This window comes from Zeus faber, assembly GCF_960531495.2.
Source record: "Zeus faber genome assembly, chromosome: 21".
In the NCBI taxonomy this organism is placed as follows: Eukaryota; Metazoa; Chordata; class Actinopteri; order Zeiformes; family Zeidae; genus Zeus; species Zeus faber.
In genome coordinates, this window is record NC_137208.1 from 12,485,501 (window position 1) to 12,510,515 (window position 25,015).

The following is a 25,015-nucleotide window of genomic DNA, read 5'->3' on the forward strand; positions in this document are numbered from 1 at the left end:
CTGAGGGAGAATTTCTTTTAAGCGGACGTTACACGCACAGCGTACACACACACACACACACACACACACACACACACACACACACACACACACACACACACACACACACACACACACACACACACACACACACACACACACACACACACACACACACACACACACACACACACACACTGTGTGGGCACATGGAGGTGTGGCGATGTCCTTGTCCTCCGGTGGATGCCCACAGTACTGTGTTTACACAGCACAAGCTGTGGGAACACAAAGGAGGATGCTGGGGGGGAAAAAAGAAAGATGGCGGTCAGGGGCTAAGGGGAGTGCATCTCATCACCTCTCTCCTCTCCTTCTCCTAATTCTTACGCCGTCCTTTCTGCCCCACTTCCACTTCCTTCTGTAATCTCTCGAACTGAGCTTCCCCCGTCGCTGCCTCTTTACATGTCTCATTCGTCCCTCTTCTTCTGTCTTTTCTCTCCATCCCTCCGAGTCGTCCCTCGTCCCCTCTTCCGTCTGACTATCTCTCCTCTCACTCTCCTACGACGCACACATTCAGCCAAAACAAAAACCCATTAAAAGTCGGGTGGCATAGCAACAGATACGGCAGCCCTGCTCGTCTGTGTGTACGTGTGTGTGTGTGTGTGGCGTGTGTGTGTGTGTGTGTGTCTGTGTGTGTGTGTCTGTGTGCGTGTGTGTGAATGGTTATTTGTCTGCGGCAGATTAGAAAATGGAGTGTGTTGGTTCCCGCTCTCAAAGGGAATCCAGACACTTCTTCAACTAATAAGCAATCACGAGAAAACTCTCTCGCTCCTTCCCCTTTTCCTATTTCTCATCCTCGCTCTCGCTTTATTTCCCTCTATTGTTTCATCTCTGCTGCATCTCACTGCACACAAACGCCACAGAAAACACACAAAAAATACGGGATGCCCAGAGGAGAAAAAAAAAGACGGCAACAACCAAAAAAAAAAACAGGAAAAAGCCAACGACAAGACAAGAGAGAGGGGCTACTGCCTTGCTGTTCTGGCGGAATGCGGTGTGATTGCAGCAGAGGTGTCTGAGTGGAATGCCCCCACCAGCCACACCGGGGACGCGAAATAACAGGGCAACACGATCTGTCAGAGGCTCAGCACGCCCACACGGTGACACCGAGTAGATAGATGCACCACCCACCTCTCTTTGTTTCTATTACGTTTCCAGCCCACCTGCCCTTTGGTGTGTGCATGCCCCCCCTCCAATGTCATCTATTTTAGTTGCCTTCATTTGGCATTGCCTGCTCTCTTGCGCTCCCTATGTATCTCCTCTATCCATCTATCTATATTAAATATTATATTAAATATAAAATATTCAAATGTTAAACGTTGTCAGTGTTGACATTTTAAGTGTCGGTGTGACGTTACCCGGTACACGAGTGTACGCCGGGAGTGGCATTGTCATGATTGGCAGGGGCACGTTCAGGATTTTTTTTAAATGGAGGTGGGACAGGGGGGGGACCAAGAACCAGTCAGGGGGGGCCTGACTGGTTCTGACTGTTTATTTGAGCCGGGTCCGCTGCGGTCACCTGCCCGCGGAGCTGGCGCTCAGTGATCGCAGTGCTGTGGTTGGGAACCTCTACTCTAGCTCGATGGCGTTGGGGGGGGGGGGGGGGGGGGCACCAGAGGGGGCCAATCATATTTTGGGTGGGGGGCGGGGGGGTATCAATAATTATAATACAAATTCGATTCATTGTTATACATTTTGAACAGGTTAGATAGATTGGCCGGTAGTATCATTATTAGACAGGTACTAATAACTTGTCTTTTCTCTCTCTGACTTGCCTTAACTAAGGATTTGACTTGACTTGCCCAAGGAAAATGACTTGAGACTTATTTGTGACTTGGATAAGAGGGACTTGGTCACATGTCTACTCTGTACCTCATCACCTACCTATCTATCTATCTATCTATCTACCTTCCTATCATCTATCCATTCATCTATCTTTTTATCCATCTCACTATCTATCCATCTATCTATCTATCTATTTATCCATCTATCCATCTCATTGCATTCTAATAGTGTTCCAACAACTCTTAATAGTGTTCCATCAACTCTTGATGGTTTCCCTCGATCCGAATTATGCTGATAAAAATCCTATTAACAGACAAATACTGTACAGTTAAATCAATATTCACAAACCTGTATCACCCTTTTTCCATCCGCCCGTCTCTGTCGCTTTTTCCCTGTCTCCCACTCTAAGCTTAGAGGCTCTCTGATCTCCGCTAATGCTCTTCAAGCTGCTCACACAGGCAGACACACGCACACACGCACGCACACACAGGCGCACGCACACAGGCAGGCAGGCAGGCAGGCAGGCCGGCCCACGCACGCACGCACGCACGCACGCACACACGCACACACACACACACACACACACACACACACACACACACGCACACAGCCATTTGAGGAATCATATTTCCCAAAGCAGGAGGAGATAAACCCTCATCAAAGAGAAATTACTCTACTACAGTAAAAGAGAGAGAGAGAGCTAAAATCATGCCAAAAAAAATCATCTTGTTGTGTCCATAAGATAAAAGGATATTATTTTTGTCTTGGGGTTAGTAGTTGAGGCTAGGAAGATATAAAAGAGAGGCAAAGATAGAGAGGCCGAAATTTAGAGAGGACGGCAGCAAGTGAATAAAAACAGAGAGAGAGAGAGAGAAAATAATGGAATAGAGATAGAAAAAGAAAAATAGCAGGAGGAGAAAATTTGAGATAAAGGTCATCACTGGTGCAGGGAAACAGACAAAAAAAAAAGACAAGAGGTCAGCCAAGGCTGCGACGACCAAGGCCGGGAGTGACAAGACGGCGATAATCAAATCGCCGGGAAGAAAGGCGGGAGGCTGCGGAGGTTAGCACAGCGAGGGACGGAAGACAAGTGGAAGAGGGAGGAGTGCCGATCAGAGATAAAAGAAGCACCACTGAAGGATGGAAAGGTAAAGAGAAATAAGGGAAAGGAAGCAAGGAGAAGTATAGGAGCGAGGCGAGAGCGCACGGTACCTCCGGGCCCCCCCCATACACACACACATGCACATGTGCACACACAAATATGCACAAATGCAACCACACATTGACACAAGCAAGAGTTAATCTTAACGGGGCTTGTGTGTGTGTGGATGTGTGTGTGTGTGTGTGTGTGTGTGTGTGCTTTTCTGTATTGAAGCACTTAAAGAATAGAGAATAAGAAAGAGAGAGAGAGAGAGAGAGAGAGAGAGAGAGAGAGAGAGAGAGAGAGAAAGAGCGAGCGAGGGTTGTTGTGTCAATACATTAACTTCCAGCTCAGCACAGGAGTTAGAATAAAGCCACTGGGGGTCCAGCGTTCAGTGAGAGTGAAGCCAGTGTGTTGGCATGATGGTGTTGGTTGTCAAACAGCGGCCCTACATGGCCCGGCCCGCCTTGATATGTGCTATATCAGACGCGGTCAAGTGGAATTTGGATGAGAGCCTTGCTTGCAAACTATCCAATAAAGTATGTATTCCATAGCTGTTTAATTGTGATAGATAACCGTAGTGAGAGCCAAGGTAAATCAGCAGCTACAACCTTTTTTTCCCCCCACTAAGTTAACTTTGACCGCGTTAGTTGTTAAACACAGATAAAGCACAGAATACACGTAAATAACCTGATGTATTTCTCCTGAAATGGGTTTTATTCGGTGCATGGCACCTTAGACACTGGCTGATGTGGCATGCAATGCAAACTTTGAACATAAAACGTAAGCTTTTTTTTTTTTGTAAAAAAATAAATAAATAAAACAATGAAAAATCCCAAGCCCTTTTACTGTGTACGCTCGCCGGCTCCACAATTCCCGGTGAGCAAGGACGCGAAAGATCGGGCACAGGCAAGACGTGAAAGGCAGCCGCAGTGAATGTGATGAAGCAGCACTGCTAGTTGTAGTCGGTAAACTGCCGATTTGGATCCCTTCACAAAGAGAACACAAAACAGTCACAACGTCAGATTGTGGTTAACGGTCAAAGTGTAAAATTCGGCGACGATCCGCATGGCCTGCGCCGCCATCCGTTGAAGAACCGCGGTGATGTTACGTGTGTTTCGATCACATTGCCGTCCCGTACAGTGAGGATAAGTTCAGATAACACTCAATTCATTGCCGGGGGTGAATTCAGGAGTTATATCTTTTGAAATAGATTTTTGTTATAACTAGATTTACACCTGCGTCCAATACAAACAAAATGTGACGGACGGAACCTGCTCGGTGTTTTAATGGAGAGGGACGACGCTGGAGCACGCAGAAACAAAACAAGCATTTCTTCAAGGCCTTGGCACACGCAGCGTGTAAACGTTTCTGTTTTCCCGGTAGAAACCTTTTCCAGGGGCTGATTGAGTTTGAAGGCCTGTTTCTTCCGTCTTCATTTTCTTTGAACGTTTCTGGACTTCTGTTGTTTGGGTAAACTCCGTTATCCTCCACTTTTTCGTGCAGCATTTTAATGAGATGTTAAAAAAACGGCCATGGTGATGTGCTCTAATTCGACGAAACAGTTAATGGAGTTCTTGGAAATTTCGGCTGTTTTAGATGATCATTATTTTTTTTCCCACTTTTGTAGAGCACTTCAACGCTACGCAGCGGTCATCCAATTACTGAGATAAAAAATGACAATCCGTGATCCAGACTCATGTTCAATATAATCTCTCTCTCTTGCTCTCTCTCTCTTGCTGTCTGTCTCTCTCTCTCTCGCGCTCTCTCTCTCGACCATTCCATCCATCTGGTTTCTTCAAAGCCAATCTCATCGATCCTTGTCCTTTTTGCAAATACATTTTGAAATAAAAGTTTAAAAAAAGCAAGCGTAACTGACTGCATTGAAGAACACCCACATTAAATGTTCACAGAGAATCAATTAGGCTTCTCTCTTTAATCAAGAGATCAACTTTGATTCATCTGAAGTCTCTCGGAGTGTGTGTGTGTGTGTGTGTGTGTGTGTGTGTGTGTGTGTGTGTGTGGTGTGTGTGTGTGTAGGGGGATTTGTAAGTGTAGGCTTTTAGGATCAATACCGCCCATCCTGTCAGATTGTTTCTGAGGGATTGGGGGCGCATTCGTTACAGCACGTCACCGACCTGAATCTATTCCGACTCCATCTGTCCTATTCTAGTCACAATGGCTGAGGGTGCGACGTTGAGAAAAAAACCATTAAATCACTTATTTCTGGCCAAACTTTTCCAATGTATTCAGACAGCCGGCCGCGGCCGGCGGACCGAGGGCGACTTGGGACATGCCAGTGAGGCTGCATGCATTGGAGAAGTTGGAAGTTCCCGTAAAAAAAAATTAGGCGTCCTTGTTCAAACACTACACCTCTGAACTCAGAACGGGCTTGAAAGGAAAGTGTCGCAAACCTTCTCTGGCATAACTGCTCGTCTCCGGTGGTGGAAAGTTAAGTCGAAGCACAGTTTCGTTACTCAACTCAAAGTATTCCATCTCACCGTCTTCTCAACAAAGCAAAAAACTAATTTCTTGAATAATAAAATGAATGAATTGACCCATCAACTAAGGCAATAGAGGGTGGTACATGGATGACTGTATTTTTGTCAGCCAACCCGGAAGTTGGCACCACCCTGGTCCTCTCCACCAAAAGGGATTTTTCCATTGGCCTTTTGCAGAAAATAAACTCTAAAGTGGCTCAAGATTTTTGTCGCATGACTTCAACGTCACCACCACTAATATATATATAAAATAAAATATAATAAAATATATAATAAATAATAATAATAAATATAATAAAATAATAATGATAATAATAATTATATATATATATATATATAATAGCAGTGGTGGTCACGTTGAAGTCATGCAACAAAAACCATGAAAGTATCATCAACTTTAGAGTTTATTATCATCTAGAACAAAACCCAAAACCCACTGAAAAAACCCACTGACTTTCAGGCGAGGGAACCGCGAGTGCCCAGCCCTCTATTGGTTTTAATGAATGAACAAAAATACAACCAAAACAAATGCAGATACAGATAGAGCGGCATAGTTAAAATGTTTGTTACCTGCGTAGAACACGGGGTAAATGAGCAGAGGAGCTTTGAAGAATATTCGGGAACAGCTAAACGACAGCATTAAATAAAAAATGCAGATCAACGGTTTGAATAAAATTGAATTTAAATTGTAATTGTAGGACATTACATAGTTTAATGAATTATTCGAGTATGAGGAAATCCTTCGTAAAAATTATTGACTTGTGGGTAAAAAAAAAAAAAAAGCTTCTTTTGACCCCTGCCCAGAAATATATCAATACAGCGTTCAGTCTTTCTGTCCCTTGGTCCGTCCTATGCATGTATTGTACGTATTCATATAAATATTTTATTGCATATATCTTATTTGTCTGTTTTCGGTTAACTCTCTCTCTGGGAGTGACTCTCTCTGCGTCTATATCTACTTTATCGCTGTGTATCCGTCCCAACAATGATGTCACCACAAAACTGTGTCACACTCTCCCGGCGGTCGAGTGAAGAGCAATGTGGGTGTGTGTGTGTGTGTGTGCGTGTGCATGCTGCGTGACACAGATGGTCCGTGTGTTGTATCCCCAACAACACACTGTTCTGTGCGCAGTCACATAAGGTTTTTTTTGTGCGGCTGCTGTGAAATGAATGCAAAAAGGGGAGACTGAGGGGAGAAGAGTGGTGGAACAGAGAGAAGTGAGAGAATTCTGTTTGTGAGGATTTGGGAGAGAGAGGCAGGTAGAGGGAGGCTCGGAGGTTAAGGAGTGAAAGAAGCCTGGAAAGAAGGAGAAGCTGTTTCCTGGAAGCTAGGGACTACCTCGGATATTGAGAGAAAAGCTGCTGGTGCAATGGATCTCTCTCTCTCTCTCTCTCTCTCTCTCTCTCTCTCTCTCTCTCTCTCTCTCTCTCTCTCTCTCTCTCTCTCTCTCTCTCTCTCTCTCTCTCTCTCTCTCTCTCTCTCTCTCTCTCTCTCTCTCTCTCTCTCTCTCTCTCTGCCCTCCGCTCTGTCTCTCCTTTCATCGTCTCCTCTCTCATCCTTTCCTACCCACTTCCTCCCTCACCTCTTTCTTCTGCCATCCCACTTTTCCGCTGCTTCTGATCGCTAATCCCCCTCTCCTCTCCTTTGCTCCAGCCATCAGAATATCAGCAGGTGTACCACGCAAAATCTGCACACCGCTCTCGCTTTTCTGCAGCGGCTGTGTGTGTGTGTGTGTGTGTGTGTGTGTGTGTGGTTGGGTGGGTGTGCATGTCCATTTGTATGTTGTGTCAACACAAGGGCGTAATTGTACTGTATGCTCTGTGCCTGTACTGTAGGGGCAGTGTCTGACAAACATGATGAGAAGTGATAAGAGAGAGATAGGGATAGAGGGGGAGGGGGGGGGGTTGTATGTTTTGAATGTTGAGATTATAAATGTGGGTTAAGTAATGGTATCCACTGTAAACGTTTCCATTTTCCTCATCTCCTGTCTTCAGCCACTTACCGTATTCAGTTGCTATGGTAACCAGGCTTACCTTGTCAGTGTTACAATAATATGGTGCTACTGCCGACATTGTGGGTGTGTAAATGTGTGTGTGTGTGTGTGTGTGTGTGTTGGTGTGTTTGAGTGTGTGTGCACTTCGGGTTGATGCGTATCATTTAAGCCGGGCCCTTTGTTTATGTGCAATTTTCATGTAATACAAAGCCGCAGTCACATATTCTGCCAAGAGGGAGAAGGAGGGAGATAGAAAGTTGCAAAGGCACACAGAGCGAGTAAACAAGAATGGTACATACACTGCATACATACCGATGCAAACACGCACGCACGCACGCACGCACGCACGCACGCACGCACGCACGCACGCACGCACGCACGCACGCACACACACACACAGGCTGGCTGTTTGCCATCTGCTAACTAAATCTGGTCTTAGGTTTCTGTAGCGATGAGGCTGACCACAGATCACAGACCACCTTTTAAAGTCATGCAGAAGAAGACGCGCACGGAAAATCAGACACGTTTTTGGGGCTCTCTCGGAACAAAATTTTAATCACAGACATTTTCTTGAGGCGAAACGATTTAAGATGGGACGCAACCTAACTCTCATTGTTGAGGAAGATCCATCTCAAGAACATTCTCATCATCATGTCAGTCAAGGCGTTCAGAAGAAAAGCAAAACACCACCGACAAAGTTGTCAGAGAAAGGAGTTGAAAGGGGTTATCGGGTCTGATGCCGTCACTGGAACGTCCTGTGGTGACTCTGTACGTCCTACCGGGACAGGAAAGTGCAGGCAACTACGTGGAGGCGAGTGTGGAATGAAATTAAAAAAACCCATGGAGAGGGAGATCACAGCGGGTCAGTCTATCGCCTCGGAGACAGCGCGCCCGAGGGCCGCGGGATACGGAGAGGATTATTGTCATCATATCATAGGGGATGTTACACAGTAGTGGTACAGTATATACCACAGCATCCGCTCAATCCCACATTAAAGAATCCAACTAAATTGCATCAGGTTGAACTATAACTGGTGTAAATAAACTCAATAATATTTTAGACATGTGAAAAACTTGGGGATTTTATGAACTATTGGATATTGCCTACAGCTTCTAGTCACCATTCATTTAGAATATATTGTCTAAATTTCATGACAACATGATATCACTAAAAGAGGATGAACAGGAGTATTATTGATTCACGGCCCAGCCCCAGCCTGCCCTCCTGCAAAAGGCTCCCTAACAAAAATGACGGCAGCGGCTGTTGCCATGACTTCATAGCAGGTTCCAATGTCAACCCACTGGCCCTGGATATAAGCTTACAGACAGCTGGGGCCCCGGGGCTGTCAAGTCACGTTGCCTAGGCCACACTTTCCAATAACAACACATAAGTGGGATAAGCTGGAGTACAGGGACGGGAGTTCAATTTTTACTTCAGTTAATTTCAAATAATTTAGTTGAATTTAGTTGTCAATTTAGGACAGCGGTAGTCTGTGGGCATCACTGAAACACCCAAACCCTCGGAAAAAAGTATGGTTAACATACATTAAATAGTAGACCACCTGCCAGGAAACCAGAGAGTTGAAATTTCACATTCATGTTGTTGTGCTCAACTTAACATGAATAAACACAGAAAACTAAACTCTGAGTCTCCGGCCCACACCACCAATCCTTGCTCTCGATAAATGTTCAAATCTGTCGGATACACAGGGAATATTGACCCCTGCCTGGTTACTGCCCCTGTGCTGGGACCCCCCGCATGCCAGCTGACGGAGCAGCTTGTGCTGTTCCCTCCACCTACATTAAGGCTGCATTAATCATTAGTCTCTAGGTGACACACAAAGCAGGACACTCAGCGAGTATGAATATTTATAGGCGCCGGTTGATTCCGTTCTTCACTCTCTGGAAACAAGGTTTTGATATGATCCGAAGCGAATTTTGAAGAATCACAACATTGGTGGCGGCCTGGCAATTTAACTCTAATGTGCTTCGACTGTCAGGAGGTGGCAAGGTCTTGTGGGGTCTTGACTGGTCGTAATTGCTCAATGTCCTAATCCAGCGGGGTCATGGGAGTGCCCTTTGCCCCCGCGATGCTGCCTCTTTGCCTAACAGGTAGACATTCAGTGAGAGCATGACATCGGAATGGCAAATGCATATTTGCACACGTGTGTATGTGTGTGTGTGTGTGTGTGTGTGTGTGTGTGCGCGTACGTGCATGTGAGGACAGTAATGTGACCTGGTAGATCATGTAGAGAAATTGAGCTGCAAGCAAGGTAAGCCAGACCAACTACTAGGCAACGTGTACAGACACACACTATGGCGGTTTGGGTGGTCAGGGAGGACGGAAGCTGTTTTAAAATGGCAAAATCCAATCCAAGATTGGAAGGAGACCATTCCACCAATGTCTAGAAGTTGTATGGTTTTCAGCTGTTTCTTTTGAGCTATCTTGGATGAATAAACAAAAAAAAAAAAAAACAACCCTGGTGAAATTCTTGAGGATAGCCGTACTTTTCGTCTCTGCATGCCCATATGCGTATACGTTTTTTTTATTTGAGGTTCGTCTAATATCTTCCTTCCGGCTACGATGTGCAGAATGCTGCAGCAGCGAGGATTTGGAGCAGCTAAAATAAGCCAAAACAAAACAGCCACCTCCTCCACTAGCAACTCAAAACCTCTCATAAATGATGGAAGATAGGCGAGCGTACCAAGGGAGAGGGAGGAGGGGAAGGAGAGGAGAGAACGGGGAAGGGAAGGAATGGAGAGGAAGCGAGAGGAGTTCACAGGACAGCAGGGGTTTAAGCGTGTCGGGTGGTAAAGTAGGAGCAAAGAGGAGAAAGAGGAGACTGTTGCTCATTTTTTTAAATATGTATAAAAAAATTGCAGCCTTTGCTGCAGAAAGACGAGAGAGAGGTTTAGTGTGTCATTTTATGGAGGAGTTGAGAGAGAGTGAGAGACAGAGAGAGACAAAATAAACCTATTTAAAATCCTATCTGTCCCTCTCTTTATTTTCTCTCTTATCCACAAAAGACGGAGGGTCTTTTGTCTCTCTCTCTCTCGCTTTACGGCTCCTACGCCTCCCGCTGCGGGTCCACACCCACCATCTCTATCTCTCTCTCTCTCTCTCTCTCTCTCTCCGTCTCTCTCCGTCTCTCTCCGTCTGTCCCAGGCTGCCTCAGCCGATCGCCCTCCTCTTCGTCTCCATCTCTCCCTCACTCCCTCGCCCGCTTCTTCATCCTTGCACTGTTGTGTAATAGCATTTCCTCCCTCGGAGCTATATCGTCCTCAGAGAGCACCCCGGCTACTGTACCTTTCTTAAAAACATTTTTTTTTTTAAAAGCTTCTCCAGCCATATCCTGTGTATGGAAATTTCACACTGGAGCCAGGCTGCCGCTCACAGTCACAGTCAATTTATCCCAGAATCGCCCCCACCCCCCCAATTCCTGTGAGCTGTGAGATAGCTTGGCCCCTCTGATGCCTTTCCACTGCAAAGTAGTGAAGTCTGTGTGGGGTGATTTTGAAACACTCCATCGTCGAGCTTTCATCCAGAGGAGTGGAGAACCAGAGTTAATTTTGCTGAAGATTAGGATTATGGGATGGAGGAAGAGGATGGGGCAGAGGATGATATTGGATACAGGAAGGAGAGAGAAAAATCCCAGTGTCTTTCATCCCGCTTACAGAGACGAAGCTCCTTTCTCTGGTCCGTGGCCGGTCAGGACCTGAAATGGGTCAGTGGCCTCCGTCTGGCGGGGGGCATGTTGCTGAACATGTCTGGACTGAGAAGAGAAGAATGCTTTTGTCCACACACAATTGTCCTAAAAGAAGTTTAAAGTCACGTATAATGAAAAACTTGGGACTGGGAAGATTAAGACATCTAAAGTATTAATATATATATATATATATAATTAGATTATATATTATTAGATTATATATTATTATATACACTGATCAGCCACAACGTTTAGAGCACTGACAGGTGAAGTGAATAACGTTGATCATCTGGTTCCAATGGCACCTGTCAAGTGCTGGGATATATTTGGCAGCAAGTGAACAGTCAGTTCTTAAAGTTGATGTGTTGGAAGCAGGAAAAATGGGCAAGCGTAAGGATCTGAGCCACTTTGACAAGGACCAAATTGTGATGGCTACACGACTGGGTCAGAGCATCTCCAAAACGACAGGTCTTGTGGGGTATTCCGAGTATGCAGTGGTTAGTACCTACCAAAAGGGGTCCAAGGAAGGACAACTGGACCGGCAACAGGGTCATGGACGCCAAGGGCTCATTGATGAGCGTGGGGAGTGAAGTCTAGCCCGTCTGATTGGATCCCACAGAAGAGCTAGTGTAGCACAAATTGCTGAAAAAGTTAATGCTGCTATGATAGAAAGGTGTCAGAACACACAGTGCATCACAGCTTGCTGTGTATGGCGCTGCGTAGCTGCAGACCAGTCAGAGTACCCATGCTGACCCCGGGCCACCTCCAAAAGCACCTACAATGGGCACGTGAGCATGAGATCTGGACCATGGAGCAGTGGAAGAAGGTGGCCTGGTCTGATGAATCACGTTTTCTTCTACATCATGTGGATGGGCGGGGTTAGGGTCCGATCTGATGGGGCATCTGTGGGATGTGTTGGAACAACAAGCACGATCCATGGGGGCCCCACCTCACAACTTAGAGGACTTAAAGGATCTGCTGCTGACATCTTGGTGCCAGACACCACAGGACACCTCCAGAGGTCTTGTGGAGTCCATGCCCCGACGGGTCAGAGCTGTTTTGGCGGCACGAGAGGGAGCTACACAATATTAGTTATAGGTGGTGGTTTTAATGTTGTGGCTGATCGGTGTGGATACCGTCTACGGTTTTGATACACACTGCACTTGAATCTTTTTAAAGGCAACTTTAAAGGTAAATATTTTCCATTTTATATAACTATATTCATTTATTTTTAAATTCTCAGTAAAAAATCACATCCATTAATTAATTTATTTTCTGTGGACACAATTACAGCAAGATAATACAACCACGCTCAGTAATGCAGTGAAGACACCGACAAACACTCTATTAAACACTTTGGCGTTACCTTCAACCTTGAATACACTACTTTCCGTTTGCCAATTAGCAGGTTAGAAATTAGGAATGGGGTGAATTCAGTTAATTAAACATCTAAATTACGGAAAAAAAAAAAAAAAAAAGATTTCCCGTGCTTAATTTGGCGGTTCCGCCTGATCTTTTTGAACCAAAACAGCGTAGCGATAACGTAAACTCCGCTCGGCAAAATTCGTGTCTTATCAGCGATGAGATTCGCCGGCCCCGATAAGGAGCGACGCGACGGCTTTCATCATCCACTATCAACCATATCATCTGCTATTAATCACATCACTTTTCATATCTCCTAATGCACATATCGGCAGACAAAACAGGACCACTTCACGTGAATGATATCAGTTTCGGGGGCCGGACTGAAAATATATGCATTCAATGGGCAATGCTGCCAGGGAGATGGAGGGAAAGAGTGGAAATGAGAGTCGTAGAAAGGGATGAATAGAGCTATAGAGAGCGGGCATGGTGATGTTTCTGTCCCATTAAACCCCCAAACAGAGAGCATCTTAAGGTCCGTACTTCATTAGAATATTGATATTGTGACATTATGAGACTAGATGTCGTCTGGGATTTCGGTAATTGTTATCATGAATGTTGTCTCTAGGTTGGCATGACAATACAATAATGCAATTTCTTAACATGGCACACCGTTCGAGTTCTAAATAATTCCTTGTGACCTGCTGGGTCAGAAAATCCCCATTACTAACAACAGAAGATAAGATCCCACTTTTATTAATCCCCGGAAAGAAATTCAGGGGTTACGGCAGCGCAAAAACTGTGCCGTCAGGTATTAATTGTTGCTCATATATCTCTTACGTTCAAATATATTATGAGAGTACCAATCTCTAAAATGCCGTCACATTTCTCAATATAGAGGTATTCATTAAAAAATATTGTGATACTACATTTTTTCAATATATCGCCCAGCCCTAGAGCACGTCTTTTTTTTCTCTCCCTATATCGTCAAAACCCTTTTAAGAGTCCATCGGAAAGAATAGTACATTTATTTCCCTGCATATGGAGCAAGCGGCGGCGGCGGTGACAAATAAAGATAAAAATAAGACAAATGTGGGGAGGAGATACAGAAACAGGAAAAAAAAAAAAAAAAAAAGAAAAGGAAAAAGAAGAGAAGCAGAGAAGCAAAGTGGAAATGCAGAGAAGCAAAGTGGAAATGCAGAGAAGCAAAGTGTGAAACCAGATGCTAATGGTATGCAGATGATGCGTAAGATGAAAACCGCTGCTGAGGGTAAAAGTAAGAACTGCTGGGTTTGAGTCTGGAGCCCAGATAGAGCAGGCAGACACGCACGCACACAGCATGTGTTATAAGGTAAAAGTTAGGCTTTGTGCTGAGATGCTGTGGGACTACAGCTTGTGGCCATTTGTAATTGCACAGTTTGTTCTGTGGAGGGACCGAAAAACGATAGAAGACGAAGGGTAAGAACGAAAAGACTGAACAAAGACACAGAGAGAGAGAGGGAGAGAGAGAGAGAGAGAGAGGGGAAGAGAGAGATGAATAGAGCCCTGGATGACTGAAAGAGAGAGGAAGGATGGCAGAGCGAAAGGAGGAAAGAGCAACTGTTGGGAAGGAGAGAGTGAGAAAGAGATAACTGATAGAAATCCCCCACCCCCCCCCAAAAAAAAAGAAAAAGTGAAAAGAAATTGATGATGATATGAAACGTTGGCAAAAAAACAGGAATTCAATGACAATAATTACAAGTCCCGGCAGAACAAATAGGTTAAGAAAGGCAGCCAAGCTCCAAAGAGATAGAGATACAGAAAGAGAGAGAGAGAGAGAGATACAGAGAGAGGGAGAGAGATGCAGAGAGAGGGAGAGAGATGCAGAAAGAGAGAGAGAGATGCAGAAAGGGAACTATAATGACAGAGGAAATGAAAGAAGTCCGAAGGGAGATGGAATTGGAGTTCCCTCACGTGTGTCACCAAGCAACACTGCTATTGTCCAGCTGATCACTGTGAACAATGCGCACACACACACACACACACACACACACACACACACACACACACACACACACACACACACACACACACACACACACACACACACACACACACACACACAGCTGTATGTGTAGAAAATGGTAGAAAAAAAACGTCATGCTGGAGACCTAGCAGACAAAACTTGGGACTACATGCAATATATATATATATATGTTTTTAATGGGTACATTTAGATTTAGAGTTTAATTATAGTTTTAAAGTTATATATATTATTTTGGGTTTTCCTATAACTTCTCTCTCTCTCTCTCTGTCTCTCTCTCTCTCTCCTCTTCCCCCGTCACCCTCCAGTCTTCCTGTGTGTCCTCTACCTGCTGGCGGCGCTGCTCCCCTCCTCGTCGCCCTGCCCTCCGCCCTGCCTCTGCTCCTCAGACGGGCTGGTGGTGGACTGCGGGGGCCGCCAGCTCTCCTCGCTGCCGCCCCTGCAGCTGCTGCCGCCGGGGAGCCGCTCGCTGCTCCTGGCCAACAACAAGTTCTCCTCCCTGGGAGCCACCGCCTTCGTCAACCTCTCCACCCTGGAGGTCGGTGCTCAGCCCGCCTCGGGGCCGGGAATACAACTCTCTAAATTTCTTTCAAAACCATCCATGAAATCCGGCCTCTGTACGGTAGTTTGTACACGGGTATAATAATAATATTACAACCTTCATGTAAATACGGTATGATCAATCCGTGTGATGTCTGAAACTGCTGTTTGTTTAGAGTCACGTCCAAATGCCTGAAATCCAACTGAGAAGACTCTGTTTTGCCCAAAGGTTCTGGACCTTTCCAACAACTACCTGGACAACCTTCCAGGGGGCTTGTTCAGAGACATGACCAACCTGACGAGACTGACGCTACACAACAACTCGCTCACAGGCCTCGACAGAGACCTGTTCCAGGTGGGGACGCTCGGTTTTACAGGCCTAAACCGAAATGACGTGCAGAAGTTAGGGAATCAACAGGCACAGTGTCAATAATTACAAGGTTGAATTAATCCGGTCATCTCGTTGGGATTAAGATTTGGTTTTGCACTTGAGGCGCTAAGACGTTAAAAAAGTACTTGGAAAATCACAAACGACACGCTTCAGTCCAGTTTAAACAACACAAAAACACTCGTTAAGACTGGACAACACAAAAACACTCGTTAAGACTGGTGTTCAGCGATTACAAGTTTAAAATGAAGATTTGCAGTTCCGTTCTGGATATTAATGACGACAATGCAACTTTTCCTCAAAACTCACAACGTTGTGCTGCATGAGTCAAACAGCAAAGTGGTGAATTTCGTGCAATGGCCCTGGGGATGGCGATGACCGTGCACTACTCATTATAGTGGTTGGGAAAAGGTTTTTGCTATTCTTGAAGGCGCTCGCTACACGGCTTGGGGAAAAACACCTGTTATAAGTCGAAATTAAAGATGAAGAAAACATTATTTTGAAGGTGAAGAAATACTAATAGTTAATAGCTCATTTAGAAAAATGTTATTTTGTCCACTTTTTATTTTGAATTATCCAACAAATTGCTTGTACTCTCCTCTGAAAGAAACCTTTACAGACAAGGTGTTACACTGGTTTAATTGTGAATTAAACGACTACTAATTAATATAAATATACAACTTAGCCTGAAGCCTTACTTGACAGTAATTGTGGATATAATCCGCAGCCCTTTAAATTATTTACCGACAATTCTAAACAATTTAAATACTGATTAACTTGCTATGATAGAAAGGTGTCAGAACACAGAGTGCATCGCAGCTTGCTGTGGTGTTTCACTTTTTTATTCTATTTTTTTCGCACCAATAGTTCGATAAGAAGCTGAAAACTTTCAGCAAAGCACCAGCAGTTATTTGAATAAAGAACGTTCCATTACAACTCTGGACCGGAGTGAAGATTTCATACAGCACATATGGGGACACGGCCGGCCAGAGCCCGCAAAACAACTCTCCAAATCTGTGTGCGGACCTGGACCTGTTCCAGGTGGTGAATTAGTAATAGACCATTTGCTCAACATTTTTATCCACTTCCGTCCAAAGCAAAGCGGACCGCAGGATGAGCTTTTCTGTATCGCGACTTCACGGGCGGTGATGAATTATAGACGAGGGCAGAGTGTCTAGTAATGCAGGCTGCGCGACTTGGTTTCAGAGGGTACCGGTGACACCAAGGTGATAGAGGGGCGCGGAAGACAAATGTTGAACCACGTTGTATCCTGCAATGACGACAAAGGGAATACATTAAAGATTTCGGTTGAAGTGTGTGAGGTTATTCAGGTCTTTATATGGGACCTGGTTAATGTTCAAAGTCGTTTTCTTCACACACAAAGTGTGTTCTGCTGCCTTTAGGCTCCATTATCCGGTTCAAATTTTCTTTGTGTTTTCATTCCCAAAGACTTAAAAAAAAAAATTGTTTTCATCGTTTCACTAATCGGAAAGTGATAAATGATTTAAGTAAAGGAACTGAGTGGACTGATTGGACCTGAGCTCTCGGCTCTCTCAATGTTCCTCTAGGGGTTGGGAAGTCTCCAGAGTTTGGACCTGTCCTTGAACGGTCTGTCCTCCGTGCCCCTGGGACTACTGGATGAGCTGCAGGGCCTCAGGTACACACACACACACACGCACACGCACACACACACACACACACACACACACACAATCTGTCCCCCCAAGCAACAAGCAGCAGCAACTCTGGCGTGTTATTGTCAGCGAACGCATCGCCAAGTAAGGCGGCTCAAGGTGACAAGTTCTTTTGAAAAAGGAAGGGAAAAAGGGAGCTTTTTTTGTCGCCCAAAGAGTCCAAAACAGCACAATTTGTTGTGTGCTGCAATATATCAATAATTTCAACCTTAATCAATGGGATTGATTATTATTATAATCATGATATATAGCATAAATAAAGTAGTAGTAGTAGCCATTTTACCAGTAATAGTAGCATTAAGTAGCACGATCACTGCTTTTTAGGCAGCATGTGTTCCAGCACTGACTGTCAGAAACACACTGAAAAATTGTCACCATATTTTACAGTATTGCTTTCTGCCCTTGACGAGAGACGAATCTGAGTGTGAATCTCAATCGAGTAATCCCAGCGAGTACCGTGTGATAAAAGGCGTGTTTTCCTGGTCAGGTGGCTGTCTCTAGCCGGTAACAGGCTCCACGGTCTGGAGAGGGCAGCGTTTGAGCCCCTCGCTAACCTGCAGCACCTGGAACTGGGACACAACCCGTGGGAGTGTGACTGCAACCTGCGCGACTTCAAACACTGGATGGAGTGGCTTTTGTACAGAGGTGGGTGCCTAGCGCATTGTGTGGAGGCATAGAACAGGGCGTGCTTATGTTTGCGTTAGGGGCTGTAATATGAGGAACAAGCGTTATCTTTACTGTAATAAAAGTATGTGTTCAATACGGCTGCTGTAAAAAAGAATGGTACTAGTTATGGCTATGAAAGCTAAAACAGACCATGCTTGGTTTGGCTTAGGGTTATGACTGCAGCCGTTACTTCAAGCACTGGATGCAAATATTTCTCAGAATGTAGTGATACCAATGCAGTTAATGGATATCGACCTGTTATCAGGCAAAAAAGAGGGCATCGTATGGAAGTAAAAAAACGTCAGGCATTAAGGAAAGCTTGATTTTCAGAGTTTTCGCTGCATAGAAGCAAATATATATATATATATTTTTTTAAATCAAGAAAATTGCATTTGCCAATTATTGTGTTGTAATGACCCCAAACTAATGCTGTAACCTCAAACTATTCGGTTAGAATAACAGATGGGATTAGAAAAGCGTGTCTGCATAGAAATCTGCGTTTGGGCAAGTGATAGGATATAAACAGTGGTGAGTGTCGTGGTGCTAGATTTAGGTGAGGATCAAGTGCAAAGCCAGACATCAGACATTGAATCAGAAGGGTGTGTTTAATTTATGCTGTGGGTTATGGAGAGGGTGGGGCTCAGGACGACAGCGTTGGTGATGTTAAGTGGACTGCGGAGAGAAGCAGTGAAGGGATGGGTTGTATAAGACGGGGGGAAATAATATGGTGCTCCTACATCCCTCGAAGACATTAAAGTGTGTGTGTTGTGTGTGTGTGTGTGTGTGTGTGTGTGTGTGTGTGTGTGTGTGTGTGTGTGTGTGTGTGTGTGTGCAGAGACATTTGCGTTTGAATCTGTGCACACTTAAACCTGCATAATTAGCATTGCGTCAGCGTGCAGATGCCTATTAGTGTGCTTGCCATGTCCATGTGTGTATCCATCCGCCTTGTAGTAGCTGTGTGAGATATACACGTGTTTCTGCAGGAAAGTAAGCACGTCAGATTGCACAGATGCCTCTTCTCCCTTCATGTGTAAAAATATACATGCACCTTGCTGCCCCAGGGCGCAGCTGCCCTGCTAATGAAGCGTCGCTGTGCTCGTCTGCTTCACTCAATCTGCTGTGCCATTTCATTCTGTTTCATTTCATTCTGTTTTGCTGGCCGCTGTCTGTTCTCCTCAGGTCTGTTCTTCACCCCACCAGGGAAAAAAGGAGAAACTTAATGGTTAATTATATTCTAACAAAATGTTCCTTGTAGTAAAATGCAAAAACATTGCGACGGGGGACTAAGCGGCAAGGCAAAACTTGATTAAAGACAAAGGGGTTTTTAAATGGCGAAGCAAAGCCTGACAGCATCCTGTGTTTGTTGTGTCAGTACAGCTGTCTGCTTCAATCTGCTGGAAACACACGGACGGGATAATCGGAAACTTCTAGGAAGCTCTTTTTGGCAAGGGGGTACCTTTTGTCATGCTGAGATCTAAAGCGGCATTTTCCGCTCTCCAGCCTTCAGTGCACAAGCCTCCCTTTATCTCCGTTTTTCTTTTGCCGCCTGCCTATATCTAGGATGTAGATCAATTGCTTCTCAACCTCGAGACAAATGTGTATAAAGACAAAATGCACATGTGTGATAACAGCATTGGTCCCCACGGCCCTTCTGCCGCCTGTGGGAATTAGTGATGCAGATATTTGACTTTGTCTCTCTGTGTTTCTGTCCAACACACACACACACACACACACACATACACACCAACTCTACACACAAACACACACAGACATGCACACTTACACAAGAGTCCTTCAATAGCTAAGCATGTCATTTCATCAATTATCGAAGAGCTTAGCTGAGACTATCTCCAACTTAGTGTGGAGGGCACATAAAGTGCGTGCATGTTTGTGTGTGTGTGCGTAGGTGCGTGTGCGTGTATGGTAATGTATGACTCATCCCAGAGTTGGCGCAACCAACACCCCACTCTCATTCTCTCTCACTCAGTTAATTTCATAGGGGCTTTTCAGGTCTGAGACATTATATAAATGACCCGTCCTCTTCTATATAAACCGCTCAAATTTTGCCCACTGCCATACAAGCCTCTCCTCAAAGCAAAAAGGCATCATTGGAAAGGAAAACAGCACGTGAACACTGCCAATCCGTAATTCTCTCTGAGCAGCGGCAGGCTGTGCCGTTTGTAGGGTGTAGTCCTGTATGTCAGAGTGTTACCAAAAAATCCCCGCTGGGAGTTCTTGTCTGGCAAATGGTTTGCTGTTGAACGGGCCAATGTCCAGTGAGGCCGCACCCCGACGGCCCAACGACGCAGCGCAAAGTCAGCCGGCACGCTCATCACGTGCAAGGTTAATCATCTCAATGTGTAGATGCAAAATCTGAACAAACGCAAAGAGACAAGGAAAAAAGACACAAAGTACCGAGCGATAGCTGTAATATGGATGATTTTCTTCATATCGGCCTCAAAATGATCCCTGTTCTCTGTTCTTTTCTAGGGCATCCGTTAATCAGTCAATGGACCTGACCAGGGGTTCCCAAACTTTGTTATGGCAAGGATTCCTTGGCAGACAAGGAACACTGCGTTGCTAAGACGTTCCAGTTACCGTTGTCTGTCTCTTTCTCCAGGGGGGGAAGTGGACGCCGTGGAGTGCACCCTGCCTAAGGATCTCAGGGGGCGGGACATCCGGGGCGTGCCCATAGAGATGTTCAACTACTGCCTCCAGCTGGAGGACGAGAACGGAGCGGGAGGCGGCGGGGCCCCCCGCTTGGGGGGCGCGGCCGCCTCCCCGCCCTGCAGCCGGAACACCCTGGACTCCAGCGGGGCGACGCCGGCCTCCGACAACACCAGCAATGGCGGAGGCGAGCATGAAGCTTCCCCCAACGCCGGGGGAGGGGGCGGAGGTGGAGAGGCACCCGCAGACTGTGTTCGTGCTCGGTACCGGCCCGTGAGCGTGCGCCGCGCCATCGGCACAGTGGTGATCGCCGGCGTGGTGTGCGGCATCGTGTGCATCATGATGGTCGCGGCAGCAGCATACGGCTGCATTTACGCCTCACTGATGGCCAAGTACCAGAGGGAGCTTAAGAAGAGGCAGCCCCTGATGGGCGATGGGGAGGCGGAGGGGGAGGACAGGGAGGAGAAACAGATCTCCTCCGTGGCCTAGAGGAGAAGACATGGGCGGCCGGGCTTGAATTCCCTATCACAGACTTTGCTTTTCTTTCAAACTCTACCTCCATTTTCTCTTTTTTTCCCCACACAGTTTTGTTTCTTTCATACACACACACAGACCCTATGCATTTTTGTTATATCTCTTCCATTTGGCCACTGCTGCTACTGCAGTATTCTTATTTTTTTTTTACCAACCCTTCCGCCTACTCTATCACCAACCACCTACTACTGCTGTTGGCTACTGCATAGTCCACCACAATATTGGCAGACAAATCTAGAAGAAGACATTTAAAAATCTGTAGAACAAAATTCATGATTTTAGCCGTTGAGCAGACTCTGAAGAGCATAGTATCAAGATTCATGACAGCTTCTGAGGACTTGTGAGCAGTCATCTGAGAGTCATCTGCTCACAAGCAGAGTCATCTGGTCGAGCACGCATAACAATCCTTATCATTTGGCAGTAAAGGCCGTCATTAGCACTTTTCTCCTCCTCATTCTTTCTAGGGCCAATTTCCAGGCTCCTTAGACCGGCACCGCTCAACCTCACCTGCTCTAACCATCTCCCGATATCCCTCTGGCCTTTAACGCTCCATAGGAAGCCAACTACACTGAACACTGATTAAAACTGCTTTGAGAACAGAAAGAGATGTCCTTTTATGACTGCGGTCTCTCCCCTGCACTCATAAAAATATACTGAGGATGAGTATACACAATATGTGAAAATGAAAAACCCAAAGAGTCGCTGTTTCAATATCTTTATGTCAAGGAAACAGGATAGATAAACATAAACTACTGACAATTGAAACTAATTGGATCGAAGAAAGGATCGCAGAGCAATGAAAAAATTTGAAAACATGTAATTTGAAAATTACATGTTTGGGACGATCGGCGATATATTTTTGCAAACACGGACCAGTAAACAGCACTTTCTCCGATCTGCTGCTCTCGGGGTGAAGGAGAACAGCAAACAGACTGGAACTGGGATTGGTTCTGCGGTGGACTTTCACTGACAATGCAGCGTGAACAAGTCACCCTAACTGGAATTAAATGTGTCATCTTCCTTGGGAACAGTTTGTCTTATTATACAGTTATTAAATGCTGACACTGGTATAATGACTGTCAACTACGTCTGGAAGGACAGTCTTGGATAGGGTCTACTGTACCTCTAAGTTCATGGGAAACAAACCAGCCGAATTGGAACCTTGGATAAAACCTGGACACTTTTTCTGAGCTCCACGTTTAAAACTCAGAGTCATTGTCTTTGTGAGACTACCGATTTGTTTCCATACATGATGGAGCACATGCTTTTCTTCAGTAATTAAATGATTTTGTCGTTCTGAACCCATTAAAATCTGATTTCGCAATCAGATGTGTAAGGTTTGTAAGTATGGCATGGAACACTTTTTCCTTTAAAAGAACTGAAAAGAACGGCTCTCAAAGGACTAAAGCCTCCAGGCTCCTGCACTTTATTTCCATATCAGCCCCCTCTGGCTTCTCCTTCCCTCCTTCCCTTTCTTTTCCCCTCTAAGATGGCTGCTGTGCCCAGCGGGATTCTAATCAACAAGGGATTAAAACAAACAGTCGCTGCTATTTCTCCCCTCCTCCACCTCCTCTTCTTCTTCATCTCTTCATCTATCTCCACCCCTCCAGTGCTATTTCATCTTCTTTCCTCCCTTCCATCCATCCATCCTGTCTACCATCCTGCTGTTCTTGGTGTACCCCCCATCGGAAGGACTGCTAAATGTAATGAACGTACACCTTTAAACTTGGATACCACGGTCACAGCTAAAAACGTCCTAAATAATAACTGTAACCGTGGACGAATGCAAAAACGTCTCCAGAGATGATTGGGTGTCTCGGAGTATAGGTTTAGGAATAGGCAGGTGGCGTTCTGAGGTTTTCAATGCAAATCGTCTCTCCACATAACTATTGCTATGTTTCGGGTTTAATTGGCGACAAAGAATCTTATATTGATAGTGTGTCATGTTATATTTGGGAATGATGCAGATAAATATTGTATTAGTATCTGATATGGTGTGTTTACCCATGATCCCCGAAAAGATTAGAAGCATTTGTCTGTTAGTTTTTATATATCAATTCATTACTGTCTTACCGTTCATGACTTTTGTTTGCGTAAATGTGTAATAATTTGTCCTGAGTTCAATTTGTTTATTTGTGTTAAGTAGTTTTTTGTCACGAAACATAGGCAGAGTTTGACCAACTTATACACGTGAGACACGCGGCTATCTGGTGTCTTAACATTATTACCATGGTGTAAAACCCACCGCTCCAAACACCACCTGGTATAGTCACAGAGTCCATGGTTACACTTGTTGTTTCATTGTGTTTCCTACCATCCAAGGTCCCAAAATTGGGACATGAATCTAGGTGTACAAAGATCATTGAACCTCCAGTTGTCCCTGGATCCTCATGAATATAGAATATAGTAGGTACGCCAGTGGTTACGCTATCCTTAAAATTGCAGCATAGTTCATCACCGTGAGTCAATGGGATGGACAAGAAGAGCAGATTAAACTGGTGTGACTGCTGCAGATTCAAATAAATGCAGAAGCGGGAAATCATGGGCATTTAAGTGTAAAAGCAACAGCCATAGACTATGATCTATCAATCAAAAATTGCAATGAAATGACAAGTGGAACTATAGCCATGTAATAGCAACATTTATAGAGCGCTGCTGTGGAACCTAGCACGACTGCCGCTGACAAAGGCAATGGGCAAACTCTGTCTATCGATGGACTGAGAAACATGTCTCACCTCTTGGTCTGCCGTTGTTGTGTTGTTGGTAGCTAAGAAACTTAGCTAGCTGAATCCTATTCCTATAGCCTGTGTGTTGAGAGAACAATAAACTATAGTTTGTTAAATAAAGCTACATTGGCCACGAGGGGACTCTCTGAGAGCGTGAGAGACCCATGGGAGAGCGAGAGAACCGTGAGAGAGTGCGAGAACCTTGAGAGAGTGAGACCCATGAGAGAGCGAGAGACTCACGAGAGAGTGAGAGACCCATGAGAGAGTGAGAGAAGCCTGAGAGGGTGAGACCCATGCAAGAGTGAGACCGATGAGAGAACGGGAGACCCATGAGAGAGTGAGAGAACCGTGAGAGGGTGAGACCCATGCAAGAGTGAGAACGATGAGAGAGCGAGAGACCCATGAGAGAGTGAGGTAGCCATGAGAGAGTGAGAGAAGCCTGAGAGGGTGAGACCCATGCAAGAGTGAGACCGATGAGAGAGCGAGAGACCCATGAGAGAGTGAGGTAGCCATGAGAGAGTGAGAGAACCATGAGAGGGTGAGACCCATGCAAGACTGAGAATGATGAGCGAGCGAGAGACCCATGAGAGAGTGAGAGAACCATGAGAGGGTGAGACCCATGCAAGAGTGAGACCCATGAGAGAGTGAGAGAACCATGAGAGAGTGAGAGACCCATGAGCGAGTGAGATCCATAAGAGAGAGAGAGAGACCCATTATAGTGTGAGAGACCAATTAGAGAGTAAGAGACCCATGAGAGAGTGAGACCCATAAGAGAGCGAGAGACCCATGAGAGAGAGAGACCCATAAGAGAGAAAGACCCATAAGAGAGAAAGACCCATAAGAGAGAGAGAGACCCATTAGAGTGTGAGAGACCAATTAGAGAGTAAGAGACCCATGAGAGAGTGAGAGACCCATGAGAGAGTGAGACCCATAAGAGAGAAAGACCCATAAGAGAGAGAGAGATCCATTAGAGTAAGAGACCCATGAGAGAGTGAGAGAACCATGAGAGAGTCAGACCCATGAGAGAGCGAGAGAACCATGAGAGAGAGAGAGACCCATGAGAGAGCGAGCAACTCATGAGAGAGCGAGAGAACCATGAGAGAGAGAGAGAACCATGAGAGAGAGAGAGACCCATGAGAGAGCGAGAACGTCAGGAGATGAAATGGAGGATGAAATGAGGGATATAACGGGAACAATAGGGGGGGGGGAAAAAAAAAAAAAAAAAAAAAAAAACACAGACACGCCCCAAAT

The 25,015-nt window shown here is 45.3% G+C and overlaps 2 protein-coding genes across 2 annotated transcripts in view; one reads left to right on the top strand and one right to left on the bottom strand.

The window, feature by feature from the left end:
- The window catches only part of lrtm2a (leucine-rich repeats and transmembrane domains 2a), a gene marked incomplete at its 5' end in the record, with an annotated part of 24,474 nt that extends 624 nt beyond the window's left edge, over nt 1-23,850 (top strand). The window contains 5 exons of the mRNA XM_080022281.1: nt 14,858-15,087; nt 15,319-15,444; nt 17,046-17,134; nt 17,659-17,816; nt 20,458-23,850. Coding sequence (XP_079878407.1) covers nt 14,858-15,087; nt 15,319-15,444; nt 17,046-17,134; nt 17,659-17,816; nt 20,458-20,993 — 1,139 coding nt within the window. The 3' untranslated portion in view covers nt 20,994-23,850. The remainder of the gene's footprint in view (nt 1-14,857; nt 15,088-15,318; nt 15,445-17,045; nt 17,135-17,658; nt 17,817-20,457) is intronic.
- cacna2d4a (calcium channel, voltage-dependent, alpha 2/delta subunit 4a) overlaps nt 1-25,015 on the bottom strand; it is a gene marked incomplete at its 5' end in the record, with an annotated part of 96,296 nt that overhangs the window by 38,262 nt on the left and 33,019 nt on the right. The gene's annotated exons all lie outside the window — the stretch shown is intronic.